General features: G+C 41.7%; 1 protein-coding gene across 1 annotated transcript in view; it reads right to left on the bottom strand.

The window, feature by feature from the left end:
- The window catches only part of LOC124269407, a 58484-nt gene that overhangs the window by 36951 nt on the left and 4433 nt on the right, over positions 1–17100 (bottom strand). The window contains exons 3-4 of the mRNA XM_046704415.1: positions 16730–16759; positions 2362–2534 (exon numbers count right to left, since the gene is read on the bottom strand). Of these exons, the coding sequence (XP_046560371.1) occupies positions 2362–2534; positions 16730–16759 (203 nt within the window). The remainder of the gene's footprint in view (positions 1–2361; positions 2535–16729; positions 16760–17100) is intronic.

Here is a 17100-nt window from a genome sequence, read left to right as displayed (position 1 = left end):
ATTGCTAAAATCCTCCGAAGAGATGACTAGCATTGGGCATTGTCAAAATTTTCAGATGATTGCGATATATTGCGATATGTGTTGGCGTATTGCAATGTGTATTGCAATATATCATGAAAGTGTAACACATGGGTTAAGGTAATGAAATTACTATTTCCTTGCTTTGGAAACGATGCCAGTGGCCACTCTCAGGACTCAGATGTGATCGTACAAGAGATCAATTGAAAATGTTTCTAAATTAAAGACTTAACTCTAAAGTTTCGAACTCGAGGAAAAGCATCCGCAGTGGTGTCCGCCATTTTGGTTTGTTTATCCTTACAACGAGTGCCGGTGTTGCAGCCATGCTGATATATCATCAAGGTTAGATTTCCTGAACCAAATGTCAATGAGTACATCACTAATTCGGGAATTTCACGAGATGGAGTGTGGGCAACAGATGCAGAAGTTATGTCAACAGCCAGTCTGTTAAAATGTGCCATTTATATTTACAGTGCAGTTGGTCAGTCAATGCAATGGCTGCCAGCTGCAGCATGAAAACTCACACTTATTATGCTTTGTATCTGGAAAATGTATCGGACCATTTCAATGTTGTAACCAGTGTTTAATTGTGTGAGAAGTACAATAAAATTTTAGTAGTATCCTTAATCACTTGTTTTCTGTAGGGGTATAATCTGGGCTAGGGGGGTATACTATAGCCTAGTTCAGAATATACCCCCAGGGTATAAACTAGGCTAGCCCAAATACAGTGTACTCTGTCAATACCGCATCAGTCGGGACCAAGTAAAATGCCGGTTTTGACAGAGTGCCGGTTTAGCTAGGTTCGCTTATGACGCCAAGCATTACGGAAGTTCTCTGTCGTGACTGTCACGCTAGCATTAACAAGATGTTTGAATAAGAAACAAGGCAGTGTCTGAATGCACATTCATGTTGTTTAAATCAAATAAAAATGTCTGAAATCTCTTATTAAATTTCAACTGATCATATATTATCGGCAGAATTAAAATTATAAACTATTTTTCGCGAATGTTATTGCAAACAACGATTCTTGTTTATGCTTCGCAGCTGGTCTACAATAGCATTGTCAAAGAGCAAAGTAACGATGTTTCAAACATCGAGGAAATCATTAAATAAATTGAAATCAACAATAACATTCATAAAAGTTGTCAAACGCATATATATAAAATTACTATTTCCATTCTTTGAGCGATCATGCAATGTAAGTCAAGTCACTGACAAGTTACATCTCGGCTTTCACACGATGCTTAATGTGAAAATATATGCTGAAGCATTTTGTCATAGGCCATAACCTAGCACGATATGTCCAATACGCTCCATGATTTACGATAGGTAGCGATGTCTTTCTTAATATGTTCAGAATAGCATTATTTACCCAAAAACTTTTGTCTTAATCTAAAACTTTTCGCTTACTTAGGACGGTATCCATTTCCATAATATGATTGGCTGCTTAGGTCACGGTCTGATTTTGACCAATCACGACCCTTATAAGCAGAGTGTAGTGAAAAAGCCGCCGTTAGAAACCAATCTTTATCCAATAAAATCGCTTCTTACAAATGTGAAAATACTCTCGCAAGAGTACAGTGATATTGTTGATGTTCAGAGCTTTCAACGATACACGCCATCAAACGATTCGCCTCTCTATGTAAGTGACACGTACACTCACTAATTAACACGAAACTGATTGACACTTCCCGCTTCTGAATAATCTCGAGTCAATACCCGCTAATCAACAACATGTAAACACTTGCTTGTTTATACAGTCAAACTGCCCACTATATGTATTAATTACTCTGGGTAAGTGTTACGCACCACTCACTGATTAACAAGATACTGATTAACACTTCCCGCTTCTGAATAATCTCGAGTCAGAGCCAATTGTGTTGTTACATCATTTGGACCTAATTGCATCAAAGGGTTACGCCGCCTTTCAGGTGCCGGTTTTACAGATTCGCTTTCATAACAACTTGTTCGCTGGGACTGAAAAACAATGCCGATATCCTGAATAGACAGATGCCGATGTTTACAGAAGTTTCTAAATGATAATAACGCATTTCTGCCGGACTGAAACTTTGTGCCGATGTAGACAGAGTGCCGGTGTTAAGAGAGGCCGGTATTGACAGAGTCCACTGTATCAAGGGTTCATAAGTTCAAAAGACTGAAATGTGAAAAGGGGATCAGAACTTTCACATTCAAGTTGGATCTATATATGATGCCTATTTCACCACCCTTTCTATGCTGTCTAGGTAGATGCATAAATGAATAAGCCTACAGACTACAAGACAACATTCAACAGTGCAGGAAATGGGCTTATCAGTGACTTCAGTGGTGGTCATAAGATCTTACTTTTCAAGCCGTTGCACTTCTGACTTCAGATCAGCAATCACTGTCATGTCGTGGTGAAGGTCAAGACTGTTTTCAATCAGCTCCAGTTTGGCTTTCTCATCTGACCCCTGCTCCGAAGAAGCGACAGACACCACCACGAACTGACATCCTTCAGGAAACACAGCCTCTTTGTCCTGGGGGACCAGCAAGCACAGAGTCAATATACATCAACAAGTGGAGGGCATTGATAGGTGGTGTGGAGGGTGGGTAGTTGGTGTAGAAACTAAAGGCGGATACTCAGGGCTAATACTGGCAGGTAGAGAGTGTAACTGAAAGATTTAATTTTTATAGATAGTGACTGTAACTGGATTGGATTGCGATCCACATTTTTATGACCAAGGGGCAAGGGAGGTAACTCCAAAAGTGGGAACTGCGGTTTTGCCATGTGCTTCGCGGTGGTGAAGTTGACAACAAGATGTGTAGACAGTTTGATGGGTTTACAAATTTTGTAAGTATAATTTTGTAGTTACAAATCATGTAGTACGCAACATATATGTATTACAGTTACATAATACACTTAAACATGTTAAATTAAGCCATAAATGTGCAGTTATTTCCAGGTTAGGAACACGTGGGTTGGCCTAAAATAGTGTCACGTTTTATGTTATTTTGACTGTTATAAGTGAACAGTATCCTCATGTTTTGGGTTTTTGGAAGTGTAGGAATTTCTGTTGTTCTTGCAGAAACAATTTCACACCTTGTCATGACTTTATCAATCACAATTTTCCATGTTTAACGTGTTGCATTACACAAGTATTTGTAATGTTTGTTTCTGGCAACTAAAGCCAAAGTAAGTGTATTTCATTCACAAAAACATAATCCGAGGATACTTTATTTACCGAGTAACATTTATTCTGTAACTTGGAGGAATATTTTTCAGTGGTATTTAGTACTGTGAAGTTAGTAGAAAACATTTCCATCATGTTTTAGCTTGAACCGACAACCGACAATATGGAGGAATGCAAGAAGCAATGAACACTGCGGTGTATATAATCATGATAAAAAGGAAGTAAAACGTCGTGTACAAGAATGAACAAACCTTGTTGTTATGTCTACAACAAAAGTTCAAGAAAATTTGAACTAACATAGTTATCGAGAGATACAGAAGTTATTGTCAAGATGTCTTTGAATGACTCATACAAGTCAGATGTCACTGATGGTGAATTAGATAAAGATGAGAGAGAAACAGACAGAAACAGAAAATATGATATGAATGTAAAAAATACAACTGTAAATCCAGAAGATTCTGTTAGTCAGGTTTCTGCATCAAGTCAACTTTCCCGCAAAATCATTGATTGCTAGAGTTGCTGCTAAGAAGGCTGCACTAGGTGTTCGTGCTGATGCATTGAGAAGAACACAAGAGCTTAAACGCCGTCAAATGGAGCTTGAAGAATTACAAGAAACACTCAAATTGGAGACAGATATTGCAGCGATAGAAGCTGAAGAGTGTGTATATATGGCAGCCTATGGAAGTGATACTTTGTCAACAGGTAAACGTCGTATGTTACCTCATGAAATGCAACAGGGGTTTCAACGCACACCTGAAAGGACTGATACTTTGGAGGAGAAGGTAGAAAATGGTAATCAGCCACCAAATCCTAATGATAATGAGGCTTCAGATGAGAAGACGGATTCAGATAGATGGAGTCATGCAGCATTATTAAATGTAATTCATGAACAAGATCAGCAGATAAGAGCTCTCCAGCTGCAGCAGCAAAACAGTGTTTCATCTCATGTAGATGTTTTACCAAGGTATGAGATTACAGATCGTTTGGATAAAGTGGACCGTGTCGATAAGCATGATGAGTCAGATAGTCATCACAGTGATAGCCAATTTCTATCGATGCAGAAGCAAATGCTCAACTTACTTCAGTTACCTAAAACAGAGCTAATGACATTTGATGGAGATCCATTGAAATACTGGATGTTTGTACGTTCCTTCGAGAACAGTTTTGGAGATGCATATGTCAATAATAGTGTCAAGTTGAATCGCCTGCTACAGTATTGCACTGGGAAGGCTTTGTCAGTCATTGAATGTTGTGCAGTAATGGAACCCAAAGCTGGGTACTTGGAAGCAAGGAGACTTTTAAGTGAGCGTTTTGGAAATCAGTTTGTCATATCAAAGGCCTGGATACAGAAGGTTACTGAGAGACCCTGTTTGAGATATGGAGACAGTGCAGAACTGCGACGATATGCAGACAACATCAGGAGTTGTGTTGTCACTTTAACAACCATGGGTCGCCTCAATGAAATTGATAATCAGATGCGGATGGGAAAGATAGTGGAAAAGTTACCACCTTTTCTTCAAGGAAGATGGCAGAGAGAAGCTGTTGGTGTTCTGAAGGCAACTGGCTATTACCCTGACATTGCTCACCTGGCTGGATTCATAGAGACTGCTGCGGAGGAGGCGAATGATCCTGTGTTCGGAACAATCAACTTTTCTAGAGATGTCAAAATGAATACAAAGTTGAATTCGAAGAGGAATTCTGCATCTAACTTTAATATTCAAACCAAAGCTGGCTACAAAGGATATGGAGGGCAAACACAGTTTGGAAGAAAGAAATTACCTGCTTGCAAGTATTGTACTGGTGACCATGCCATATACACTTGTACACAGTTCAAACAGATGAGTCCAGAAAAACGGCGTGAGTTTGTTACCGAGAAACATTTGTGCTATAACTGTTTTTCCAATCAACATATGTCATACAACTGTTTACATCCAAGCAAATGTGGTGTGGATGGATGTAAACGTAAGCATTCAAGACTTTTGCACTTTACAGGAAGCCAGTGGAGTCGGGCTAATGATGCTGAAAAGAAATATCAGGAAATATCTACACAAACAACAGTCCAGTCTCTTCACAATTCAGTGTGTGGGGTTAATGGGGCCGGGATGAGCAGGATAGCTCTTCCCATTGTACCAGTTACCATTAAAGGTTGTGAAAGTAACTGCATCAGGACTTATGCCTTACTTGACCCAGGAAGCACAAATTCTTTCTGTACACAGGACATAGTTAAACAACTTGGCCTTCAAGGTAGTAGAACAACTTTATCACTGACCACACTCACTAGTGATAACTCAAAATCTGACACTACTATGGTAAATTTGGATGTTGCTGACTTGAGTGGTAAGCACTGGATAAAGATGCATCATGTTTTTGTGATTCCTGAAATTCCAGTTTTTTCAAACAGTATGGCATCTCAAAGAGACTTAGACAAATGGCCACATTTGAAAGATATCAGTCTGCATGAACTGGAAGGGGCTAAGGTAGAACTTCTTATTGGACAGGACAATCCCTCAGCGCTGGCACCAATTGACATTTGTAGAGGTGGTTTGGATGAACCCTATGCTTCAAGAACGATGTTAGGCTGGGTGGTAAATGGACCATTGGAGCATGGCAGCCCATGTGCAGTAACATCTCATTACGTCCAAGCTGTGCCAAACGATTGTGAGTTACAGTCTTTAGTGGAGAAATTTTGGAAAGTGGATTCATATGGACTGGATAGTGAAACTACTATGTCTGTGAATGATCAGAAAGTTGTCAACACGTGGACCAAAGTGTGGAAATTGATCATGGACATTACAAGATGGACATTCCATTCAAGTCTGATAATCCAGAATTGCCGAACAATTATGCTATTGCGGAAGCAAGATTGGAATCTTTGTATAGGAGACTTTCAAAGGACCAGAACTTGGCTGGAAGATATCAAGATGGAATAAAAGACCTATTGGAAAGGGGATATGCAGAAAAGGTGCCTGATAATGAAATCATTACAGGAGATAAGCCAGTATGGTACATTCCTCATCATGCAGTAGTTACTACTCAGAAACCTGACAAACTAAGAATTGTGTTTGATTGTTCTGCACAGTGTGCAGGTACAAGTATAAATACTGAAGTCCTACAGGGACCTGATCTTACCAACAAACTGATTGGTGTACTTCTGAGATTTCGGCAACACAAGGTGGCTTTTATGGGAGACATAGAAGCTATGTTTCATCAAGTGAAGGTTAGTGAGAAGCATAAGGATGCACTGAGATTTTGTGGTGGCTAATATGGACAGAACTAAACCACCTCAGGTGTATAGAATGACTGTACATTTGTTTGGTGGGGTATGGAGCCCAAGTTGTGCTTCGTATGCTGTTAGACGAACAGCGGAGGACAATGCTAATGACTTTGATCAGGAAACAGTTCAAACAGTGCAGGAAAATTTGTATGTAGATGACTGTTTAAAGTCAGTGCCAGCAGAAAATGAAGCCATTCGACTCATTAAGCAACTCTGTGAGCTACTGTCAAAGGGAGGCTTTAGGATGACAAAGTGGATCAGTAACAATAGAACTGTGTTGGATTCAATTCCTAGTGAAGAGAGAGCAAAAGAAATAAAGAACATTGACTTGGCTAGTGACTTTCTACCTCAAGAGCGAGCTCTTGGAGTAAAGTGGAATACAGAATATGACACACTCGGGTTTCGAACTACCAATAAATCTAAACCAGCTACCAAGAGAGGGTTAATGAGCATTATTGGTTCAGTGTACGATCCTTTTGGATTCATCTGCCCTGTTGTCCTCAAGGCAAAAATCATCTTTCAAAGTGAATGTCGATTACATAAACAATGGGATGACCCACTGGAACAAGACAATGCCCAGAAATGGTCTGCTTGGCTTGAGAAATTGCCATCGATTGAAACTTTTGTGGTTGACCGATGTTTAATCCCCTCAGGGTTTGAAAACTTCAAGTGTGATATGCATCATTTTGCTGATGCGTCATTGGTGGGATATGGCACAGTGTCCTATCTACGAATAGTCAACAATGAAGGACAGATACATTGCGCTTTTGTGATGGGAAAATCTCGACTTGCGCCTTTGAAGCAAATGACAGTACCTCGTCTTGAATTATCTGCTGCTTTGATGGCAGTTAGAATTGATCAAATGTTACGCAGAGAACTGAGGTTGGAAATTGGGGAGTCCATTTTCTGGTCTGATAGTATGACAGTTTTACATTATATCAAGAGTAAGTCCCTGCGGTACAAAACCTTCGTGGCAAATCGAGTGAGTGCTATTCATTCAGGTTCTTCACCGGACAGTTGGCGATATGTTAGATCAGACATGAATATAGCTGATGATGCATCCCGTGGCTTAGATGCTGATGAAATTCTTCATCGTGATCAATGGATTCATGGTCCAAGTTTCTTATGGCAAGAGGAGCACAGATGGCCAGTGATGCCTGAAATATTACAGGTATCAGAGAGTTCTTTAGAAATTAAGAACACAGTAGAATCTTTTGTACAAATGAATACAACTGTGTGTGGTATGGACAGATTACTGGAGAGATTCTCATCATGGCTGAAACTGAAGAAAGCCACAGCATGGCTTCTGAGATTCAAACAGTGGCTGCTTCAGAGATCAAAGGGAACGGAATTTACATCAACTGTTTATCAGAAACATTTGACTGTACAAGAACTGAAGACTGCAGAAGTTCAGCTTGTAAAGTATTTACAGAGATGTCATTTTCATGAGGAAATAGATTGTCGGAAAAGAGGTGAACAAGTAAAGAAATCTAGTCCACTCTACAAACTTGATCCAGTCTTGAATTGTCTTGGTGTTTTGTGTGTTGGAGGTCGTTTGGGTAACGCCCCTATTCCAGAAGAATCTAAACACCCTATGATCATTCCAAAGAATCATTATGTTGGAGTTCTCATATCATCTCACTACCATGAGGTCCTTGGACATTCAGGGCGAGAACATGTTTTGTCTCACATGCGGCAAAAGTTGTGGCTTATCAATGCATGTACCACAATTAACAAGATACTGCGAAAATGTGTCCATTGTCGACGACATCAAAGGTATTCAGAGCTCACAGCAAATGGCAACTTTACCCAAGGAAAGGGTAACTCCTCACAAACCGCCATTTACTTATGTTGGGGTTGATTGTTTTGGCCCATTTCTTGTAAAAAGGGGCAGAAGTTTGGTAAAGCGATATGGATGTTTGTTCACATGCCTGACAGTGAGAGCAATACACATTGAGAAACTTGATTCTATGGAAACAGATTCCTTCATCAATGCCTTGACAAGATTTGAGGCACGTCGAGGAAAACCAGAGATTATTAGATCAGATAATGGGACAAACTTCAAAGGGGCAAATCAAGAACTTAAACAAGCTATTCGGCAGTTGGATCAAAGTAAGATCTACAATTCTATGCTGGATAGAGACATACAGTGGATCTTCAATCCACCAACCGCCTCGCACACGGGGGGTGCGTGGGAAAGGCAGATTCGCACGGTGCGCAAAGTTCTGTCTGCTCTACTTAGCAAACAGAATGGCCTCAGTGATGAAGGTCTCAATACATTATTTTGTGAAGCTGAATCTGTCATCAATAGCCGGCCAATAACTGTTGTGTCAGATAGTGTGAATGATTGTGAGCCACTTACTCCAAATCACCTACTTCTATTGCGCTCAAACATATCATTACCACCGGGTAAATTTCGAAAGGAAGATGTTTATGGTCGAATGTGGAGACATGTACAGTTTCTTTCTGATACTTTTGGAGACGGTGGATAAAAGAGTATCTACCTACTTTGCAGTTACGCCAGAAGTGGTTAAAACCCAGTGAGAACTTGAGTGTCGGAGACATTGTGTTAGTGATGGAAGAAAACACACCTCGAAAGATATGGCCTTTGGCTAGGGTCACAAGGACATTTCCTGGAAAGGACAGGTTGGTGAGATCTGTGGAAGTGAAGTTGAGGGGTTCACTGTTGTTGAGACCCATTCACAAACTTTGTCTGTTGGAACATGTTGAATGAACTATTGCAGAGATTCTGTGATTGAACTATGACAGTAAGACTAATTTTGTTTCATCAAATGAGGACTTTGGGTCCCGTTTTGTTTTGATTTTCTGTTGCCCATGCTTGTTGGCAGGGTCATTGATGCATATGATTGTGTTGCTTGGGTGATTGCTCGTGATGTCAACCACTGGAGTGTCTGTACCTGACTTGATTTCGCCGATAGCTGTCGCATAGCTGAAATATTGCTGAACATGGCGCAAAACAGGAACTTTTGAATGAAGCTTATGATTTGAAGTGTTTTCATGATTTAAAGAGATAAATGTTTGCTTTTGGATTTTGCTGCACATTTAGGGGCCGGGAATGTAACTGAAAGATTTAATTTTTCCGGATTGCGATCCACATTTTTTATGCCCAAGGGGGCAAGGGAGGTAACTCCAAAAGTGGGAACTGCGGTTTGCCATGTGCTTCGCGGTGGTGAAGTTGACAACAAGATGTGTAGACAGTTTGATGGGTTTACAAATTTTGTAAGTATAATTTTGTAGTTACAAATCATGTAGTACGCAACATATATGTATTACAGAGTTACATAATACACTTAAACATGTTAAATTAAGCCATAAATGTGCAGTTATTTCCACGTTTAGGAACACGTGGGTTGGCCTAAAATAGTGTCACGTTTTATGTTATTTTGACTGTTATAAGTGAACAGTATCCTCATGTTTTGGGTTTTTTGGAAGTGTAGGAATTTCTGTTGTTCTTGCAGAAACAATTTCACACCTTGTCATGACTTTATCAATCACAATTTTCCATGTTTAACGTGTTGCATTACACAAGTATTTGTAATGTTTGTTTCTGGCAACTAAAGCCAAAGTAAGTGTATTTCATTCACAAAAACATAATCCGAGGATACTTTATTTACCGAGTAACATTTATTCTGTAACTTGGAGGAATATTTTTCAGTGGTATTTAGTACTGTGAAGTTAGTAGAAAACATTTCCATCATGTTTTAGCTTGAACCGACAACCGACAATATGGAGGAATGCAAGAAGCAATGAACACTGCGATGTATATAATCATGATAAAAAGGAAGTAAAACGTCGTGTACAAGAATGAACAAACCTTGTTGTTATGTCTACAACAGTGCAGGTAGAGAGTGTAGGTGTCCTGTATAGATAGCAACTGTAGTTGCTGAGTGTTGGTAGTGAACTGTGTACTGTGCAGGTAGAGAGTGTAGGTGTCTTATATACATAGTGACTGTAGTTGCTGAGTGTCGGTAGTGAACTGTGTACTGTGTGCAGGTAGAGAGCGTAGGTGTCTTATATAGATAGTGACTGTAGTTGCTGAGTGTTGGTAGTGAACTGTGTACTGTGCAGGTAGAGAGTGTAGGTGTCCTGTATAGATAGTGACTGTAGTTGCTGAATGTCGGTAGTGAACTGTGTACTGTGCAGGTAGAGAGTGTAGGTGTCCTGTATAGATAGTGACTGTAGTTGCTGAATGTCGGTAGTGAACTGTGTACTGTGTAGGTAGAGAGTGTAGGTGTCCTGTACAGATAGCAACTGTAGTTGCTGAGTGTCGGTAGTGAACTGTGTAGTGTGCAGGTAGAGAGCGTAGGTGTCTTATATAGATAGTGACTGTAGTTGCTGAGTGTTGGTAGTGAACTGTGTACTGTGCAGGTAGAGAGTGTAGGTGTCCTGTATAGATAGTGACTGTAGTTGCTGAATGTCGGTAGTGAACTGTGTACTGTGCAGGTAGAGAGTGTAGGTGTCCTGTATAGATAGTGACTGTAGTTGCTGAGTGTTGGTAGTGAACTGTGTACTGTGCAGGTAGAGAGTGTAGGTGTCCTGTATAGATAGCAACTGTAGTTGCTGAGTGTCGGTAGTGAACTGTGTACAGTGCAGGTAGAGAGTGTAGGTGTCCTGTATAGATAGTGACTGTAGTTGCTGAGTGTCGGTAGTGAACTGTGTACAGTGCAGGTAGAGAGTGTAGGTGTCCTGTATAGATAGCAACTGTAGTTGCTGAGTGTCAGTAGTGAACTGTGTACAGTGCAGGTAGAGAGTGTAGGTGTCCTGTATAGATAGTGACTGTAGTTGCTGAGTGTCGGTAGTGAACTGTGTACTGTGCAGGTAGAGAGTGTAGGTGTCCTGTATAGATAGTGACTGTAGTTGCTGAGTGTTGGTAGTGAACTGTGTACTGTGCAGGTAGAGAGTGTAGGTGTCCTGTATAGATAGCAACTGTAGTTGCTGAGTGTCAGTAGTGAACTGTGTACTGTGCAGGTAGAGAGTGTAGGTGTCCTGTATAGATAGTGACTGTAGTTGCTGAGTGTTGGTAGTGAACTGTGTACTGTGCAGGTAGAGAGTGTAGGTGTCCTGTATAGATAGTGACTGTAGTTGCTGAGTGTTGGTAGTGAACTGTGTACTGTGCAGGTAGAGAGTGTAGGGTGTCCTGTATAGATAGTGACTGTAGTTGCTGAGTGTTGGTAGTGAACTGTGTACTGTGCAGGTAGAGAGTGTAGGTGTCCTGTATAGATAGTGACTGTGTGAGTTGCTGAGTGTTGGTAGTGAACTGTGTACTGTGTGCAGGTAGAGAGTGTAGGTGTCCTGTATAGATAGCAACTGTAGTTGCTGAGTGTCAGTAGTGAACTGTGTTCTGTGCAGCTAGAGAGTGTAGGTGTCCTGTATAGATAGTGACTGTAGTTGCTGAGTGTCGGTAGTGAACTGTGTACTGTGCAGGTAGAGAGTGTAGGTGTCTTATATAGATAGTGACTGTAGTTGCTGAATGTCGGTAGTGAACTGTGTACAGTGCAGGTAGAGAGTGTAGGTGTCTTATATAGATAGTGACTGTAGTTGCTGAATGTGTCAGTAGTGAACTGTGTACAGTGCAGGTAGAGAGTGTAGGTGTCTTATATAGATAGTGACTGTAGTTGCTGAATGTTAGTAGTGAACTGTGTACTGTGCAGGTAGAGAGTGTAGGTGTCCTGTATAGATAGCAACTGTAGTTGCTGAGTGTCGGTAGTGAACTGTGTACAGTGCAGGTAGAGAGTGTAGGTGTCTTATATAGATAGTGACTGTAGTTGCTGAGTGTCGGTAGTGAACTGTGTACTGTGCAGGTAGAGAGTGTAGGTGTCTTATATAGATAGTGACTGTAGTTGCTGAGAGTCGGTAGTGAACTGTGTAGTGTGCAGGTAGAGAGTGTAGGTGTCCTGTATAGATAGCAACTGTAGTTGCTGAGTGTCGGTAGTGAACTGTGTACTGTGCAGGTAGAGAGTGTAGATGTCTTATATAGATAGTGACTGTAGTTGCTGAGAGTCGGTAGTGAACTGTGTACTGTGCAGGTAGAGAGTGTAGGTGTCCTGAGTGTCAGTAGTGACACCCACACATCTGCCAACTCCATGCAAATCTCACACCCACAAATGTGTCCCAACTGTAAACTACATATACATTGACACTCACACAACTGTAAACTACACGTACCTGGACACTTGTAAACATGATTTAGTTCCGAGTAGTAAATGTTCTTGGTTACATGGTAACTTGGTTACATGTTGACTGTAACCTGGCTACTGACTAGCTGTAACTTGGTAACATGTTGACTGTAACCTGGCTACTGACTGACTGTAACTGCTGGTTTACATTTTGACTGTAACCTGGCTACTGACTAATCTCTAACTTGGTTACATATTGAATGTAACCTGGCTACCCGACCAACTGTAACTTGGTCACATAATAACTGTAACCTGGCTACTGACTGACTGTAACTTGGTTACATGTTGACTGTAACCTGGCTACTGACTGTAACCTGATTAATGAAGGTAACCTGGTTACATAATAACTGAACTCTTTTTAACACAAGATTCATTTAGAATCATCAGTTAAAATTCTGGGAATCTACAATGTATTTTCATAAAAAAATTAAGTAACTTTCACACAATACGATAATTGCTTCTTGATAGCCACATGATTTGTTCCATATGGAACAAATACCGAGAGGAAAATCTTTTTTTCCTTTCCGTTTCCCCACGCCCCAATTTTTAAGACCACCCCAACAAACAAAACCTTCTTTTTAGACACTTTTATGATGTGTGTGGAAGTTCCTCTTTACCCGGAATAAATTCAGTGTGTGCGGAACGAAATAATTGTTCTGCATGCACTATTACAGGAACAAACGTTGGAATGAAAAGTTCCGCCGGAACTTTTACTATGGGGGAACCAAATCTTTTTTACACACTCACACAACTGTAAACTACAAGTACCTGGCCACTCACACAACTGTAAACTACACGTACCTGGACACTCACACAACTGTAAACTACAAGTACCTGGACACTCACACAACTGTATACTACACGCATTCCTGGATGCTCACACAACTGTAAACTACACGCATTCTGGACGCTCACACAGCTGACCACAACTGTAAACTACATGTACCTGGACGCTCACACAACTGTAAACTACACACACCTGGATGCTCAGACAACTGTAAACTACATGTACCTGGACGCTCACACAACTGTAAACTACACTTGCCTTTGATCGCCACACAACTGTATACTACACACACCTGGACTCCTCACACAACTCTAAACTACACGCATTCCGGATGCTCACACACATTCTGGCTCACACAACTGTAAACTACACGCATTACCTGGACACTCACACAACTGTAAACTACAAGTACCTGGACACTCACACAACTGTAAACTACACGCATTACCTGGACACTCACACAACTGTAAACTACACGTTACCTGGACACTCACACAACTGTAACCCTGCCACTGCCTGGACGCTCACAGCTAACCACTGTAAACTACATGTACCTGGGCGCTCACATAACTGTAAACTACACACACCTGGATGCTCACACAACTGTAAACTACACGTACCTGGACGCTCACACAACTGTAAACTACACGTACCTTGACGCTCACACAACTGTAAACTACACATACCTGGACGCTGACACAACTGTAAACTACACATACCTGGACGCTCATACAACTGTATACTACACATACCTGGACGCTTACACAACTGTAAACTACACATACCTGGACGCTGACACAACGGTAAACTACACATACCTGGACGCTCACACAACTGTATGCTACACATACCTGGATGCTCACAAAACTGTATACTACACATACCTGGACGCTTACACAGCTGTATACTACACCTACCTGGACACTCACACAACTGTAAACTACACATACCTGGACGCTCACAACACTGTATACTACACATACCTGGACGCTTACACGACTGTATCCTACACGTACCGGGACGCTTACACAACTGTATACTACATGTACCTGGATGCTCACAACACTGTATACTACACGTACCTGGACGCTCACACAACTGTATACTACACGTACCTGGACGCTTACACAACTGCATACTACACATACCTGGACGCTTACACAACTGTATACTACACGTACCTGGATGCTCACAACACTGTATACTACACGTGCCTGGATGCTCAAAACAATGAATACCATACTACGCCCTGGATGCTCACACAACTGTATACTACACGGACCTGGACGCCACACAACTGTATACTACGTGCCTGGATGCTCACAACACTGTATACTACACCGCGTGCCTGGATGCTTACACAACTGTAAACTACACGTGCCTGGATGCTCACAACACTGTATACTACTGCGTTACCTGGATGCTCACAGCACTGTATGCTACTGCATACCTGGATGCTCACACAACTGTATGCTACTGCGCACCTGGACGCTCACACTGGCTATAATGCTACAAGTGCCTTGATGCTCACAACACTGTATACTACACGTTACCTGGATGCTTACACAACTGTAAACTACCGTGCCTGGATGCTCACAACACTGTATACTACAAGTTGCTTTGATGCTCACAACACTGTATGCTACGCATGCCTGGATGCTTACACAACTGTATACTACTGCGTGCCTGGGCGGCTTACACAACTGTATACTACACATACCTGGATCGCCTTACAACTGTATACCGCCGTTACCTGGATGCTCACAACACTGTATACTACATGTACCTGGATGCTCAAAACAATGAATACTACACGTACCTGGATGCTCACACAACTGTATACTACTACGCATGCCTGGACGCTTACACAACTGTAAACTACACATACCTGGATGCTCACATAACTGTATACTACCGCGTGCCTGGATGCTCACACAACTGTATGCTACACGCGTGCCTGGGACGCCATACACAACTGTAAACTACACATACCTGGATGCTCACATAACTGTATACTACTGCGCATGCCTGGATGCTCACACAACTGTATGCTACTGCATGCCTGGACGCTTACACACACTGTATACTACATCGCACCTGGACGCTACACAACTGTATACTACATTACCTGGATGCTCACAACACTGTATACTACACGCATTGCCTGGATGCTTACACAACTGTAAACTACGTGCACCTGGATGCTCACAACACTGTATGCTACACGCACCTGGATGCTCACAACACTGTATGCTACACGTACCTGGATGCTCACACAACTGTATACTACACGCACCTGGGCGCCTCACACAACTGTATACTACAAGTGCCTTGATGCTCACAACACTGCCATATACTACACGTGCCTGGATGCTTACACAACTGTAAACTACTGCGTTACCTGGATGCTCACAACACTCTATACTACAAGTACCTTGATGCTCACAACACTGTATACTACACGCACCTGGATGCTTACACAACTGTATACTACTACACTTACCTGGACGCGGCTTACACAACTGTATACTACACATACCTGGACGCTTACACAACTGTATACTACTACGTGCCTGGATGCTCACAACACTGTATACCACATGTACCTGGATGCTCAAAACAATGAATACTACACGCGCCTGGATGCTCACACAACTGTATACTACTGCGCACCTGGCCACTCCACACAACTGTAAACTACCGCGTGCCTGGACACTCACACAACTGTAAACTACAAATTACCTGGACACTCACACAACTGTATACTACACGCACCTGGATGCTCACACAACTGTATGCTACACGCGTGCCTGGACGCATACACAACTGTATACTACGTGCATCTGGAATGCTCACAACACTGTATACTACGTACGCATTACCTGGACGCCACACAACTGTATACTACACGCGTGCCTGGACGCTCACACAACTGTATGCTACCGCGTGCCTGGATGCTCACAACAATGTATACTACTACGCATGCCTGGATGCTCACAACACTGTATACTACACGTACCTGGACGCTTACACAACTGTAAACTACACGCACCCTGACGCTCACACAACTGTAAACTACACGTACCTGGATGCTCACAATACTGTACACTACACATACCTGGACGCTCACACCACTATAAGCTACACATACCTGGATGCTCACACCACTATAAGCAACACATACCTGGACGCTCACACAACTGTATGCTACACGTACCTGGATGCTCACAACACTGTATACTACACATACCTGGATGCTCACACCACTATAAGCTACACGTACCTGTGCTTGTTTTGTGGTTTTGTCATCCACCTGAAAACAATACTGATTGTTGATGACAAAATCCAAAAAGTCTCCAGCATGGCACTATTGACCAAAGTTTACTTTGGAAAATGTTTAATGGTAGCATAATTATAGCAAGATTACATTTAACACTTAGTCTTACTACAACACCTCAGCTACACAATGACAGCTTTGTCTTACTACAACACCTCTGCTACACAATGACAACTTTGTCTTACTCCCAACACCTCTGCTACATGATGACAACTTTGTGTTACTACAACACCTCTGCTACACAATAACAACTTTGTCTTACTACCAACACCTCTGCTACATAATGACAACTTTGTCTTACTCCCAACACCTCTGCT

Source organism: Haliotis rubra, unplaced genomic scaffold (assembly GCF_003918875.1).
Source record: "Haliotis rubra isolate DU_JTF1 unplaced genomic scaffold, ASM391887v1 Scf1013, whole genome shotgun sequence".
In the NCBI taxonomy this organism is placed as follows: Eukaryota; Metazoa; Mollusca; class Gastropoda; order Lepetellida; family Haliotidae; genus Haliotis; species Haliotis rubra.
Note: the sequence above shows the minus strand (reverse complement) of the source record. Positions and strands in the feature narration are given on the sequence as shown.